Below are 14230 nucleotides of genomic sequence, written 5' to 3' on the forward strand. Positions count from 1 at the left end.
TACAGATTGTCTTTCAACTGTATCAATAAATAGACAAGGGAACTTAAACAACACAACAGGAAAATAAAGCAAAAACACCGATTGGTTTTCATTTCCTTTCTGGCTAATACAGACATTGATTTATTATATTCACCAACAAAAAATAATAACAATAATAATAATAATTATAATTGTAATTGATTCACAAATAGAGCAATATCTTTACAGAACAATGACATGTCATTTAAAAATATGTACACGTTTCCAGAGAGTGTTAGAGCAGGAATTATCTATTCTTTCTGCCACAGGCGTATTTCTAATAGATAAATGTAGGGTATAATATGTACAGTTATCACAATTCAAATCACATTATGGACCAGATAATATTCTTATAGATAGAAATAACATTTAGTTTTATTGAATTGTTGTTTGGCTGAATAGAAGTCATAATATATGCTGACATCTACGAAGCCCTTTGAGTGCACAGTTCAGTACACTATCTACAGTATCAGTATCAGTCAATAGGTGTTAAAAACAACAAAACGTAAAAATTCCTCCTCTTACAGCAGCTTTAGCTCCGTTTCCAAAACCACAAATGAAAATATATACGTTCAGAATCAGAGCAATCCCATCATATTCACAGTGTGATTGTGTAAACAGGTCACATCATGGACAAGAGAGAATTGTTATATGGGCTCAGTTCTGGGTCTGGGTCATCTGCAGATGAACGGAGGTCAGCCTGAAAAATCAGATTATGCAGGATTGCCATCACAGTCGCTGATTTTCTCTGTCACATTGCAGAGCACGTTCTGGGAGGGCTGGTCTGTGCGTTTGCCTTCTGCCGAATGCACTCTGGATAAATCACAAGAAGATAAAATGTCATAGTTATATTCCACACACTGCCCCTTTGCAGAACCCCCCCAACATTGATTGAGTTTTTTTTTTTGTGGCACAAACCCAAATCATACGGGTCTAACATACAGTCTAGTCATAGCAGTGCTGGACAGTCACCCCAGTTTTTGATAGGCTCACCTGCCAAATCCGTCCGTGAGATCTGCACCAGCCCCTCATAGAGGCCTTTGATGGGATTCTCCCCTGCCACCACCACTCCATGAAGCCAGATTAACAACATGCGATGGCCGTGCTCTTTGAAGCTTTTCATACCTGCAAGTTCAATTCAGATTTGTAACACACAATGCACACAGATCAGCCATAACATTATGACCTGGTCATAATCCTAAACAAGTGAATAATGCTGATCATCTGGTAATCATGACACCTGTCAATGAATGGGATACATTATGTTGTAAATGAACATTTTTTTCCTCTTAGCTGATGTATTAGAAGCACACAGATGGGCAAGTGGAATGATTTGAGCAACTTTGTCAAGGGACAAATTATGATAGCTAGATGACTGAATTAGAGCATCTCTAGAACAGCAGCTCTTTTGATTTAATCAGCCTAGCTTAAAGACTGAAAGCTGGGAGAAGCCTTGCTCTTGACAAAGCTCAAAAATGTGCCTGTCAAAAACTTAAAGGCTCCTCAATTTCTGGCTTTTGCAAGCAGATTTGCTAAGCAAAGCTTATCAACTCTTATTCTAGCTGCTGTAATACACAGACGTTGAGAGTGCCAGGCCCAGGGAGCTAGTAGAGAGAAGTCAGCAGGAAGGTTGAGTGCTATTGACAATAAAATCATTACAAGACCACTAAGGGCGCGGATACACCACTGTGGTGAAATACCTCTGCACATCACTGGCTGCAGCAGGGAGCTCTCTGCTACCATGAAATACAGAACAGCAGAGTCTAACTGTGTGTCCGTGGTCAGCACAGCTCACCTGTCCATTGTTGTTCTATAGCTCGTATGTGTGTGTCACTAAAGTCCCAGTGCTGAGCCAGAACCTTCCACTCTCCGCGACAAAGGTGCTTGGTGGCCAAGTTCCACAGGATAGAGCGGAAGTGCTGTGTCTCTGGCAGGTGGTCCTGCTTGAAGCTCAGAGTTCTCCCCACCCAGGAGTCCTGCTCGCTGCCCAGGTGATTCTGAATCAAACAGGGGAAGCAGGTTTTCAAAAACCGTGCACATAAACACAACCGTTCACAAGTAGCAGGAGTTCTCACTAGCAGTCCGCAGCCTCTCCTGTTCTGGATGGCACTTAAACTACTTTACACAGAGAGCACTAAGTCTCAGTTAGAGACACTTAGTGTAACTTTATTTAGAGCATAATTTACAAATGAATCAGACATAGCATCTAAAAACATCACATATAATTGTAATTAAGATACATTAGAGGAAGTTTTGTGCACCGCAGGCCTATCAGTGGACTACATGACGTCATAAACGTCTCCAAAGTGCCTGACTGATGGTTGTTTTGCCTAACTGATTTTGGAAGCAGTCCAAATGGGTTAGGGATTAAAAAAAGCAGATATGTGTGCATTTTGGCAGTTTTTGGACAACTGTTGTTCAGCCAATGATCATGCATCTTCCACAACAGATCGGGCAAGTGCACCACTCTTCAGTATCTCCCTGAGGCACAAATAGTAAAATCGTCTTGTGGTGTTTGTTCCCGCAACTTCAGTTATTACTTCCATATTACTTCCTTCTAATTGTTGACCTTTTCACAAACAAGTTACGCTGGTTTGCCATCTTGGACATCCAAGAACAAAGTTTGGTGACTGCTGTTATTGGCTTGTAAACTCATTGGTGTGTAAATAAAGTCAGTCATCTCAAAGCATCATCCACATGGCTGCAGTTGCTGAGGAAAAGCATGAACCCTGACAACGAAAAACCAGTCCTCTGGAAAGGATCTCTTTTGGACCGAAGACTGAATGTAAAAGTTTTTTTTTTTTTCCTGGATATTTTTACAAATTGGTCAGTGTGGCTCAGTAAGTCCTCATTGGACATATACTGACCTGACAATGTTACAGTTGTCATATGTAACTTGATTCACCAGTGAAGACAAACTCACCTTCTCCCACTTGTAAAAACGGTCAGCTTTGATGATCATGTCTACAATGATGACGTGGTTTCCTCTAGCTGCCACTTGCAGACAGGTTTTCCCCAGCTATGCGTATCATAGAGGGAATACAACATTCTTTAGAAAACGGAGTTACAAGACTCATGCTTCATGATTTTAGAAATGGCAGAGAGTACAATGGAAAACAAATTAACCAAAACATGTAATTGTAACTTAGATCACTTTAACAAACTGTACATTCGTTTAATCCTTTGTTCTCCTATAGTTGTGTTGAGCAGAAAATCTGAAAAATAACATCCTCAGTGAAGGTTGAGCTGTGTGCTACCTTGTCGGTCAGATTGAGGTTAACGCCAGAGATCAGCATCATCTCAGCCAGGTCCTGCCAACCACGCTCTGCTGCTATGTGCAATGCAGTCTGCTGCCGCTGTGGTCCAGCAAATAGACATCAATTAAGTCATATTCCTGCACTGACTTTGTCCCATGTCTTATGAAAACCATCACAAAATAATTGTAAAATGTTTTACATTTATTTATTAAAATGAATGTGGCTTTTTACATTTCTGAAGTATTGCTGTGTGCCAGTGCATTTTTACAGACATGTACTTACACTGTCAGTGATGTCAACGTTGCAGTCGGCATCTATAAGCAGTCGTACGACCTCTGTGCGATTGTTGAAGACAGCTAGGTGGAGGGGTGTATTGTGTTGCTGTTTCAAAAACAAACAAAAGAAGATATGACCATGTCACTGTCATGTGAATAATCCTAATAATAAGAGCACATATCTGCACAGAGGAGTCACAGTGGCCTCCAAGATTGTTTTTGATGTGAGAACAGCAAATCTAATGCTCTGCTCTGTAATACAGGTTGGAACAATGGGAAGTCCACACATAAAGTCATTTAGTGAACTGTTACTATAAAAAGTTTTTCCTTTGACAAACACACTTCAGGTCACTTCCTGCAGCAATAACTGATGCCACCTGGACTGCCCCTGAAATGGTGCTCCTTCGTCACCTTCTCTCTTTTCTTCTTTTTTCATGATATGAGCGGTTTTCCTTTGACGCAAGAGCCTGCCAGTTCCTCATTGGCCATGAACGCACCCCAAACCAAGCCCAAACAAGCTATTTTTAGCCAGCGGCTATGACACAACGTATACTTGCAAAGTTTACCAACCGATGAGCAACAACCAGAGTTAACACAGAGTTGCTAACTCTGCGAAAGAAGAAATGAGCGATCAGTTACATCCAAAACATCCATTCATTCAGTCTGTGGAATTTCTTGCCTTCTCACTAGGAGCTGTGTTGTGCAGAGGTATCACTGATCCGTAGTTTTCTACAGTGAATAGCCTTATTTGACTACTGTTCTAATGTGTATTATGGCAAGAACCACTAAACTGATTAAAGAGAAATGTCTATTTATGTCTATCTATCATCGCTTAAGACATGAAGGTCCGTCAGACTGGAAAATGTCAAGAACTTAAAATATCCTCAGGTGCAGTTGTGAAAACCATCCAGTGCGATGATGAAACGGTCTCTTGTGAAGAACGTCCCAGGAAAGGAAAACCAAGAGTTACTTCTGCACCGAGTTAGAGTTACCAGCCTCATGAACAACACCTCAGATTAGAGCTCTGTTATGACTGTGAGTCATATGTATGTGTGTGTGCTCTATCCTTGCCTGCAGGGGTTGCTGTGTTCAGCTGATTGAGAGCAATTTAAAGAGGCCTTTGTGGAGAAGCTGCTTGCTCTTCCCTTTTTCCTGCGACCAACTGTACAGCTGAACCATCCTATGTCCTGAGAGTAATATTCTCAGACTATTATGTATGAGTTTTTAATGTTACCATTGCAGTCCAGCCAAATAAGAGTGAGAAGCTTGCTCTAACATCTCTCATCAGTGCTTTACAGAGATCAGGTGGCAGACACATCAAACTGCTGCAATGAAGCCGCTACTGAGAAAGACAGGAAGATGACTGCTTGGGCTAAGAAACACAAGGAATGGACACTAGACCATTTGTAATCTGTCCTTTGGTCTGAAAAGGAGCAGTCTTTGTGAGATGCAGAAAAGGTGAGTGGATGGTTTCTACTCATGTTTTCATGCAAATCTGATCACGGTTACATGATCAGATTTGATCATGACTAACAAAATAAACGTAAACATTTTACCAAAGAGCCATTTATATATAGCTCTGTAGTGTAAAGCTTAGTTTCAACATGCATACTCTTAAGAATCACAATTCTCAACAACCATGAACAGTCACTTTACATGACTGTTCATGGTTGTTGGCATTACTTACACTGTCTACAGCATCTATGTTGATTCCTGCCTCCAGCAGCAAACTGGCCTCTCTGTCAAAGCCATGCTGGGCCACGTAATGGAGGGCATTCATATTCTTCTGCAGACAAAAGCAAACATTAAACTGTTAAAAACTATACACAGTATTCGTACATTACCATTTTAAATGAACAAACTCACATGTGTTATTGCATTGACATCACAGGCAGAGTCCAGCAGCAGTCTGACACATTCATAGTGACCTCCATCAGCTGCCAGGTGCAATGCAGTGAGACCATCCTAAAACACAAGTAAATTTGAGTTCATCACAGATTGCCAGATCTTAAAGTGAGTCACACAATGATTGTTCTGACATTTGGCTGAAGATTTGTTTAAATACTACCTACACAACTGGAAAACATTTTGTGTGTTTGCCCTAAGTTTACATCCACCTCTTGAAGGCTGCAGGCCAAATCAAGTACTTACTATATTCCTCTCATCCACATCTACTCCTGTAACCACAATCTTCTGCAGGACCTCCACATGGCCTTGCTTTGCTGCTAGATGCAAGGCTGTATTCTCATCCTGTAATCCAGGTAGGTATAACACGTAGAAAGAAATAATAATCAAAAGCCCATTCTGAGACAAATTTCTTATACTTAGCAAATTTTATAAATAAAATGCACAACAGGTATAAGGTACTGTATGAGTTTAGCTGTTTCACTCCATACTGTCTTTTTGTCATGTAGTATGACAGCTTGTTTGTTTGAGTCAAGTTAGTGATGTGACATGTGTGTTCAGCCAGGAAGAGGCACATGCTGTTTTAATATGTAAGACTTCCCATCAGGTAGTCACTATAATAATGATTTAGTGAAAGCGTTTATATAAGTGTTTATATCCTCTGTGTGTGTGTGTGTCACTACCTTGTCCTTTAAACCATCCGTGCAACCCATTCCAATGAGAAACTCCGTCGCTTCAACCTGTCCGTGTTCAGCAGCTAGGTGAAGTGCTGTCTTCCCTAACTGGTCAGAGAGACGTCAGCAGGTTACACACAGGAGCTACAAGATATACAGTGGATAGAAAAAGTCTATACAACCCTGTTAAGCCACGTAAAAAACAGAAAGCAACGGCACTTAGTCTGTTCACATGAGTGGCACGTCTTTGACTCCCTGCAACAAACTTTCTATAGGATTCAACCCTGACAAACGAAAATTGCCAGTGTCTTTTTTTTCATGCAGATGTATGTTGGAGCTTCCTCCTGTTTGCCATGAGATTTCTTGAAATTGCATGCAAATTTTAGCGGGCTTGGACGGGTTTTTCATCGGCAGATGTTTGCATCATGCCACCATGTCCTATAGCCCAGACAGATGAATAATAGAAAGACAGCTGAGGAGATCGATGGAGAGGAGCAACCAGTGCTTGCCAGAAGGAGTTTTGGGGGAGTCTTGGTAGCGTCCTTGATCAGTTTTCTCTTTGCCTCCTCATCAGTTGTAGAGAGTTATTCTGTTTGACAAGTGTTTTGAGATATTTTTCACATTTGTGGGCAATCTTTTTTTATGACCCTCACTTGAGTGGTCATAAAACAGAAATTGAACCCGGTTGATCCTTTTAAGCTCTCGGTGCATCATGGATCTAGTAGCAGGGTACAACTGAGACTGCAAAGATTGTAACTGTTAAAATAAAAGTGCAAAAGTACTGGTGGATTGCTGATATTCTTGTAATAAAAAATGAAATGTTTGCTAAACATTGAAAGGAAACCAAGTTTTAATCGTTCCAGTTGGTAATGCTCATTTTCTACAAAACCAGTCACCTTGTCAACTTTATCCAGGCTGATGTCTTCCAGGTCTTCCATGATGAACTCCAGTACTCTGATGTGTCCTCGCTGAGCAGCACAGTGCAGTATACCCAGACCATCCTAAGACAAACGTCAATGTGAGGTGTCAGTCAGACTGTAGCCTCGTAGTTGAAATGAAATGAAGCACCTCTTACTTTGTTTTCATTGTTGAGCTTGGCTCCACAGGACACCAGAATCTTCAGGATGTTTATATGACCAAACCAGGAGGCCAGAAGCAGAGCATTCATGCCAAACTGAGAACAATCAGTCAAAACTAGATTAACTCACACGACAGTGATACTAATAGCAGAGGTACAATACACAGTTGGCTGATATCAGATTTTTGTTGTCTTGTTTTTAGAAATGTGTCTGCCTGAGCGAACTGACATGGGTGTGTCAACAGTGACAGGAGCTCAGAGGCCGCCTCACCGTATCCACTCTGTCTAAACCATAGACTGTATATAAAAGTGGACGCCATGTCAGCTCCTTAAAAGTGAAGCCAAAGCATGTTGAGCTCCCCCTGGTGGCTAGCTGCAGTATGGCTCATAAGCCCCACCCACAGGTCAAAGAAAAACTTGAGGATGGTTTCTGTCATTAGTGAATATAATCCTGACATATGTTCAAGTGACCATTTTTCTGAGAACTTTTGTTTCGTTGCCATGACAATTGCTCTGTGAAGCGGAGTACAGAGTACAGTCCAACATTTCTTTGAAACTGGCGGAAATAGAGCAAAGTGCAGTATTAATCAAACCAATCAAACACAAATGCGAGTAAGTTTAGAGGGCGGATCATCATTAATGCAGCTCCACTCACAGACAGCACTGCACAGACTCTGGCCCTAAACGTGCAAGGCGGCACTGCCCATACCCCTTGAATTCTTGCGTTAGTTTGACCAGTGGGAGGAAGTGGAGATGCATCGTCCATGTTTCACTACAGTCTATGTTCTAAACATGTATTACATTTGTTTTACAAATATATCAAAATTTAATGATTGGCAAAGCCTAACTGACATGGGATATCTTGTAGAAAAATCTGAAATCTTTCAGAAGGATTTAATGACAAACTTATATACATACACTGTCCTTTTCATCAATATCAGTGTCATGGTCCAGTAGGAGACGCAGAGTCTGTTCATTCCCGGCTCCTGCTGCCCAATGCAGTGCTTTACGGCCTATCTGTGCAGAAACATTAGTCACATATCAAAGTCACAGCATATCAGTGAATAACAGCCCTTGTTCAGTGACACCTCAGCCAGACATTCATAGTTTACCTTTTTCACAGCAGACATTTTAGATCTTGGCAGTAACATGGGTGTCTTATTGAGCCATTCAATGGAATGTACACAACACCAGAGACTTTCAAGTGGCATATCTGATTTTGCCATTGTCTATATTACATAACGTACTTTTTGTCTGCAATAATAAAGCCATAAAACATCACAAATCAGCTTTAAATAAAAATGTGAGCCCATTACTTATTATATCCTTATGAGACACTGTGACTTTGACTGCCACAAGAGTTCACAAGAGTTCTGTTAGCGGGTAGGCTGTGTTAGTCACTGATTAGCTGGCTATAAACATCCCAAACAACATGGGAACTGTTCTGAATTGGGCCCCTTCCATGCGTGGAAATTAGAGAATTCGAGAACATCAACCGTTCTGTTTGACCTTCAGCTGGCTTACTTTGTTTTTTGCCTTGACGTCCACACCCTTCTTGATCAGTTCCTGCATTTTGTCCGTGTCGTTCCTCTTTGTAGCATCATGAAACTCCTTTTCAATCCATAGCACTGCCAGGAATCAAACAAGAGGGGATTTCAAGAGTTAAAGTCTGTGGTCGATCTGAAAGAATTTTGTGTATTTTTGTATATGTGTTTTGTGCGTACAAATTTCATGGTATAAGTCATACTTGCGTATGAGTCATACTTGTCTGTCACACACTGTTAAAAAAGTTTAGGCCACGACAGCTCATCAAAAGTGAAGCCAAAGCATGTATAGCCCCCCTGGTGGCTGGCTGAAGTATAGATCAAAAGCTCCACCCCCTCTATGTTAAGGGATGGGATTTGGGCCAAGCTAAAACTCTAAAGATGGTGTCTGTCATTTTAGGAATAAATACAGTATAATTCTGGTTTATGTTGTCCAATTATCTGATAAGTTTTACTTTAACACTATAAAAACAGGATGTGACATCATGACAGACAGCTGTGACTGCCAGTTGCCACTGATAGCTTCTCCATGAAGCTTTCCTACATGCACCTGCACACTCCTTGTTCAGAATTTGTACTGCACAGATTCTGGCTCCAAATTGACAAGATGGTGCTGCCCATATCCCTGGGATCACTTTGCCCAATGAGAAGAAGTGGAGATGCATTGTAATGTAACGCTGTAATGCCTAAGTTTGGACACACACTGTCCCTCATTGTGGTCCCTGTTAGGTAGTGTTTTGTGTGTTTTTACATGTAAATATGTCACTTAATATGTCTGTGTATTGATCCAGCATGTCTTTGGGTGTATGAAGAGAAGTGTGTGAATTACGAGTTAATGTGTCAGTCATGTCCATGAAATGATTTCCAATATCTTGTGTGTGCGTGGAAATGTGTTGTGGCGTCTGTTTGTGTGTCTAATCAGACAAGCAGCTGTTCACAGCTGTTGCCATGGCAATTAATGCCGTAGAAGGAGGAGAAGGGGTCTCTTGGTTGAGTTCTCATCAGGCCAGGCACCTGTTGCCACGGTTATGCACGGATGGTATGTATGTGACTTCGAGCTGACAGCCAGGAGAGAATGGCAGAGAGAAATGAAATCTAGAAATACAAACAAATGCTTAGAAAGCAAAAACTACAAGTCATATTTACAAAGAAATTAAGAACTTAAGAACATGCCATGCACTTTTCATGCATGTACTATGTATTTTGTGGACTTGGCAGCAGGTTAGAAATTTAGTGGAAATACGAGTTTCACCTGAACTTCAGGAAAAAAAAATAAAAATACATTGAAGCGAATGAGAACAGAGTGTAGTTGTAGCCATAGGAGAAGGTTGAATGAAAAATTTGTTTATGACATCCTGAGCCGATCTGATAACTCTCTGTGGGGTTCTCTTGTCAGCCACAGTGCAGTATTTGGACTTGATCCCTGTAAGCAGACTTGTTGTTTTGTATGTATCCTAATACAGTGGTGTCGTCTGGAAACTTAATGATTGTGTTTTGTGTTGCGGGCTGGTGTGCAGTGTCAGCACACAACCATGCGAGTGCTAAGCATTAGGATGGAGGAGTGACGAGACTCTCCAGTGACATTCTTGCTCACAGCAAATGCAAGATCATTTATAGATAGTAGTGGTGTGGGCCTGGACTCTTCCATATTCACCACAAAATGGGCAAAGAAATGACGGTGTTTCTCCACCACTTATTTGATACTGGTCCTGGAGGGTTAATTGCCCTTGAAGATGCCCTGCCAAACACCACAGGTCCCTCAAGCTTCCTCCTGCATGCTGCTATTGCATTACTATATGTAAAGGATAACAGAAGGTCCGTAGTCTACTGCGTCTTGTTGTTCAAAAAGGATCCCAGTAAACTCAAAGCAGTTCTGGCATTGAGTGGTTGCATCCTCAGGCCAAGTCTTTGTGTTTCTCACACTGGACATTGTTTTCCTGAAGACAGGTCTCTATGCTGGGCTGAGAAAAAGGGAGGACGGATGGAGACTTTGTATCTTTCCCTAACATTGCTGTATGCATGCTCCAGTGTGTTTTGATCCCTCGCTGGTCATGTGACATGGCCATTGGTCATTCTTGTATGTCTTGTACATATACACACTTCACATGATGTGACACATCTACCCATTAGTTCACACAAGAGCACTCACAGTCACACACCAGAGCCAAGCAACCCTGAGTTCAGTGTCTTGCTCAAGGACATCTCAGCATGCTGCCCGATGGTTTTCAGTCGCCCCCTTTCTTCTGGTGCATTTCTAGATTTCACTGGTGTTTCTAGGATAATATAAGATAACCCTTTATTTATCCAACACTGGGGAAATTTGTAGTGTTGCAGCAGCACAGTCAAAAGGATAGTGCACATGAGAAAAAAAGTAAAACACCAAATAAATTAAAAACAATATATATAGAAAATCAAACACAACAGAAAATACCCTATGTGGTCTGCTGGGAGCAGACTTGATTGTACCGTCTCACAGCAGAATTCATTCACACAGTCTCACACAATGGCTTGTATTTGTCCCAGACTTTGGGCTAGAGTGAGTTTTTGGAACATCAATAACAACTGAGAACACTCGCTGTGTTCTGTAAAGACAGCCCTGAGTGAAGACATATTGTATTTGTATTTTAACCATGGGACCACTGAACATGCTGAAGCCAATAAATATGCACCATAGTAAGCCCATTACAAGACACTGTAATGCTAATAATGTGTGACAGGAGAACAGTAGAACTCATTGTCACGTCTCTACCTAATAGTTATTACTGAGTCTCATTAATAACCTATACCTGCATATGGATACACATGCAGAAAACAGACAGCGCGGTTTCTGGTTCAAACAGCGGTAGCCATCCATTAAAGACAGCAGCTATTTTCACAGTATTCTACTGCACCTGAAATGACATCTGGGCTTATTTGATCCTGAGTGATTGCAGAAGACACATGTGGAGACGCATTTTAATGCCAGGTGTGAACACATGCACTCAAAGCTGGATACTTACTAACCGGACTGACAGTTCGGGGAGTTCAGAGTTTTCTTGTTAGCTACTGCAGCTTATTACTAGTACCAGGATTTAAAAACGGTTGTCACAGGTTGGCTCTGTTTGATACTCAACAATGGACAAACCATGCTGTGCAATCAGGCGTGGGATGAGATGTTTGACCATGGTTTTGTTTTTGAGTAAACCCATTCAGTGTGAATAAAAGGAGCCAAAACACTTTGATGTGTTTGCGCTCTCTTACATGCTGTCAAGTTTTTGTTTATTTCATTTATTTTTGGCTAGCATTGTTAACAAAAATTCTAATATAAAATATCCCTTTAAAGTAGATGTATGAAAAATGTGTGAACTATTTGCAAATTATTGAGCATGGATGGATGTGGCGCAAGGGGATGATGACGTAATGTATCCTGAACCTAGAGTCTTGGTTTGCTGAATGTTATGCGACCATCTCCAGGACCTCAACAAAGTGGTTCCAGTGAAACCAATTTATTTTTTTGACCTTCTGCTCCGTTTTAATATTGAACATATGCTGATATGAGTTCCAGTCATGTGCCACACTTAAAACTGCCTTCATTTTCCAGTGGTTACCCTCCCAGATTCACAGCTCTATAACGTGTAAGGGATAGCTATGATTTTTGGCTAGCTTCACTTTTGTGGCCTGACTTGTTGCTGGTAATTATATTATGTTCCAAGCAGAAGACCAAGGTGCTCCGGGAAAAGGAGAGAAAGCAACACTGTCAAACTTCCATGTGCCGGACCCTTTATTTTTCGTTCACAGACCAGCAGATTAATGCGCTGCTCGACATCAGCACAAAACAATTTTGCCCTTGTTTGGCAGACAGCAGGGTTGGTTTCATACAGCTAGTTTTTAGCACTATTAGCTTTCACACACTTTCCAAACACTACACAGGAAAGGCTCAGCCGGTAACACAGTGCAAAGTACTTCCATGTTCGAGACTGGTTTTAGTGTAAGGCGGCCGTAAAACAAATACGAAACATTGGATTTATCAACATGAAACGACTGGATTGATACATCCCTAAAGACAACTATTGTTTGTTCCAGACAAGAAAGTAATTTTACAGCATGCTCCCTCATTCGCTGAGGAATCTACAGCCCAAAGTGTAATCAGTCTATCGCGGGTACAGCTCTTTTAGCTAGCTAACTGTGACTGTTAATCCTAATTTGTCCACTAGAGTTACGAACAGAACACAACACTGAGACCCAGAACTAAACAGCAGATGGCAGCAATAGGATGACAACTGTACTTATTTTTTTAAAGACATTTCAGGTTGTTCATGAAATGTTTTGTGAAAGGATAGTTCATTAAATGTAAACATTTTCATAATGTACTTGTTCTTCTTTGTACTACAACAAAGGGAAAAGTTGTCGTTATTTATCGGTTATTATGCTGGTATGTTACTGGTCTGACACACATCACTTTGGCCCTTACGTGGCCCCTGAACTAAAATGAGTCACTGGTCTCTACTGTCAACATGGTGGGTCATAACAGACCCAGTCCTTATGTCGATATGAAAGGTTAATTCCAAGTCAACAATTTGACACAGATGGTCATGGTATACTAGTGGAACAGTGATTATAAAAACCATAGTCCATTTCTGAAACCAGTCTCCCTGAATCCTACTCACTGATCCTTTAACGCCTCACTGGTGGTTGTGAGCTGTAGCGGAATCGTCTTATGGATCCAGTCAGTTAACACACTACGTTATGTAATTCCCCAGTATTTTAACACACCATAAAGAAAACGTTAGGCTATATAAGACAGAGTACAGTAACTAACTGTCCTGAGTCCGTTTAACATGAACGGATCCGGACGCAACAGAAAGCCAGTCTCCATTCTGCTCATTAAGGAGCGTGCCAGCTGCTTTCCTCTGTGCCCAACGCGGACATCCTGCTGGGACAGATGACAGGGGGCTCCGGGCAGAGGGGGAAATAGATGCAAGCTCATGTGGGTACTCACAGACATCTTCCTCCGACATCGACTCGTCCTCCATGGTCACCGCGGTGCTTCTGATGCGCCTCTGGATCTCGACCGTCACATCTCTCGCCACAGCTGGAGCATTGAGTTTTCTCCAACCGATGAAGAAGGAGGCTGACGGGCGCCACAATGAACAGATCAAGCGATCAAGCCACAACCCAAAACTAGCACTTCCTGTATCCACCTTCAAAATAAAGCGGCTGGAAGGCTGTTCTTGAGGAACGAGGGCATCCCCCTGGCCTGGGCAGAGTGGCATTATGTTTGGTTATTTTAACTGTTTAAATTTTTAGGGGATTTTAACGCCAAAGTGGTGCAACTGCAGAACCCTGTTGTGGTTGTTACTCTGATAAAATTGTTTGTGCAGCTACTGTTGCAGGAAACACCAAAGCTTGCAAATTCCCTGTACCCCATGGGTCCCAAAACTGAGACACTAATGAAGATTATGATTTGTTCTTGGCTTTGAGTCAAAATGAATGTCTTTCA

The 14230-nt window shown here is 41.5% G+C and overlaps 1 protein-coding gene across 1 annotated transcript; it reads right to left on the reverse strand.

Moving 5' to 3' along the window:
• Positions 1-201: 201 nt before the first annotated feature.
• Positions 202-14003, reverse strand: ankdd1a (ankyrin repeat and death domain containing 1A; the record flags this gene model as incomplete). The annotated part of the gene is made up of 15 exons (XM_084541918.1): positions 202-831; positions 1012-1143; positions 1814-2015; positions 2942-3037; positions 3276-3374; positions 3558-3656; positions 5238-5336; positions 5417-5515; positions 5702-5800; positions 6139-6237; positions 7026-7130; positions 7205-7303; positions 8126-8224; positions 8732-8835; positions 13550-14003. 15 exons carry the CDS (start codon positions 14001-14003, stop codon positions 770-772), a joined length of 1947 nt encoding a protein of 648 aa, XP_084398044.1. The 3' UTR covers positions 202-769.
• Between the last annotated feature and the right edge of the window lie 227 nt (positions 14004-14230).

Source organism: Chelon labrosus (genome assembly GCF_963514085.1).
Source record: "Chelon labrosus genome assembly, chromosome: 3".
Classification (NCBI taxonomy): Eukaryota; Metazoa; Chordata; class Actinopteri; order Mugiliformes; family Mugilidae; genus Chelon; species Chelon labrosus.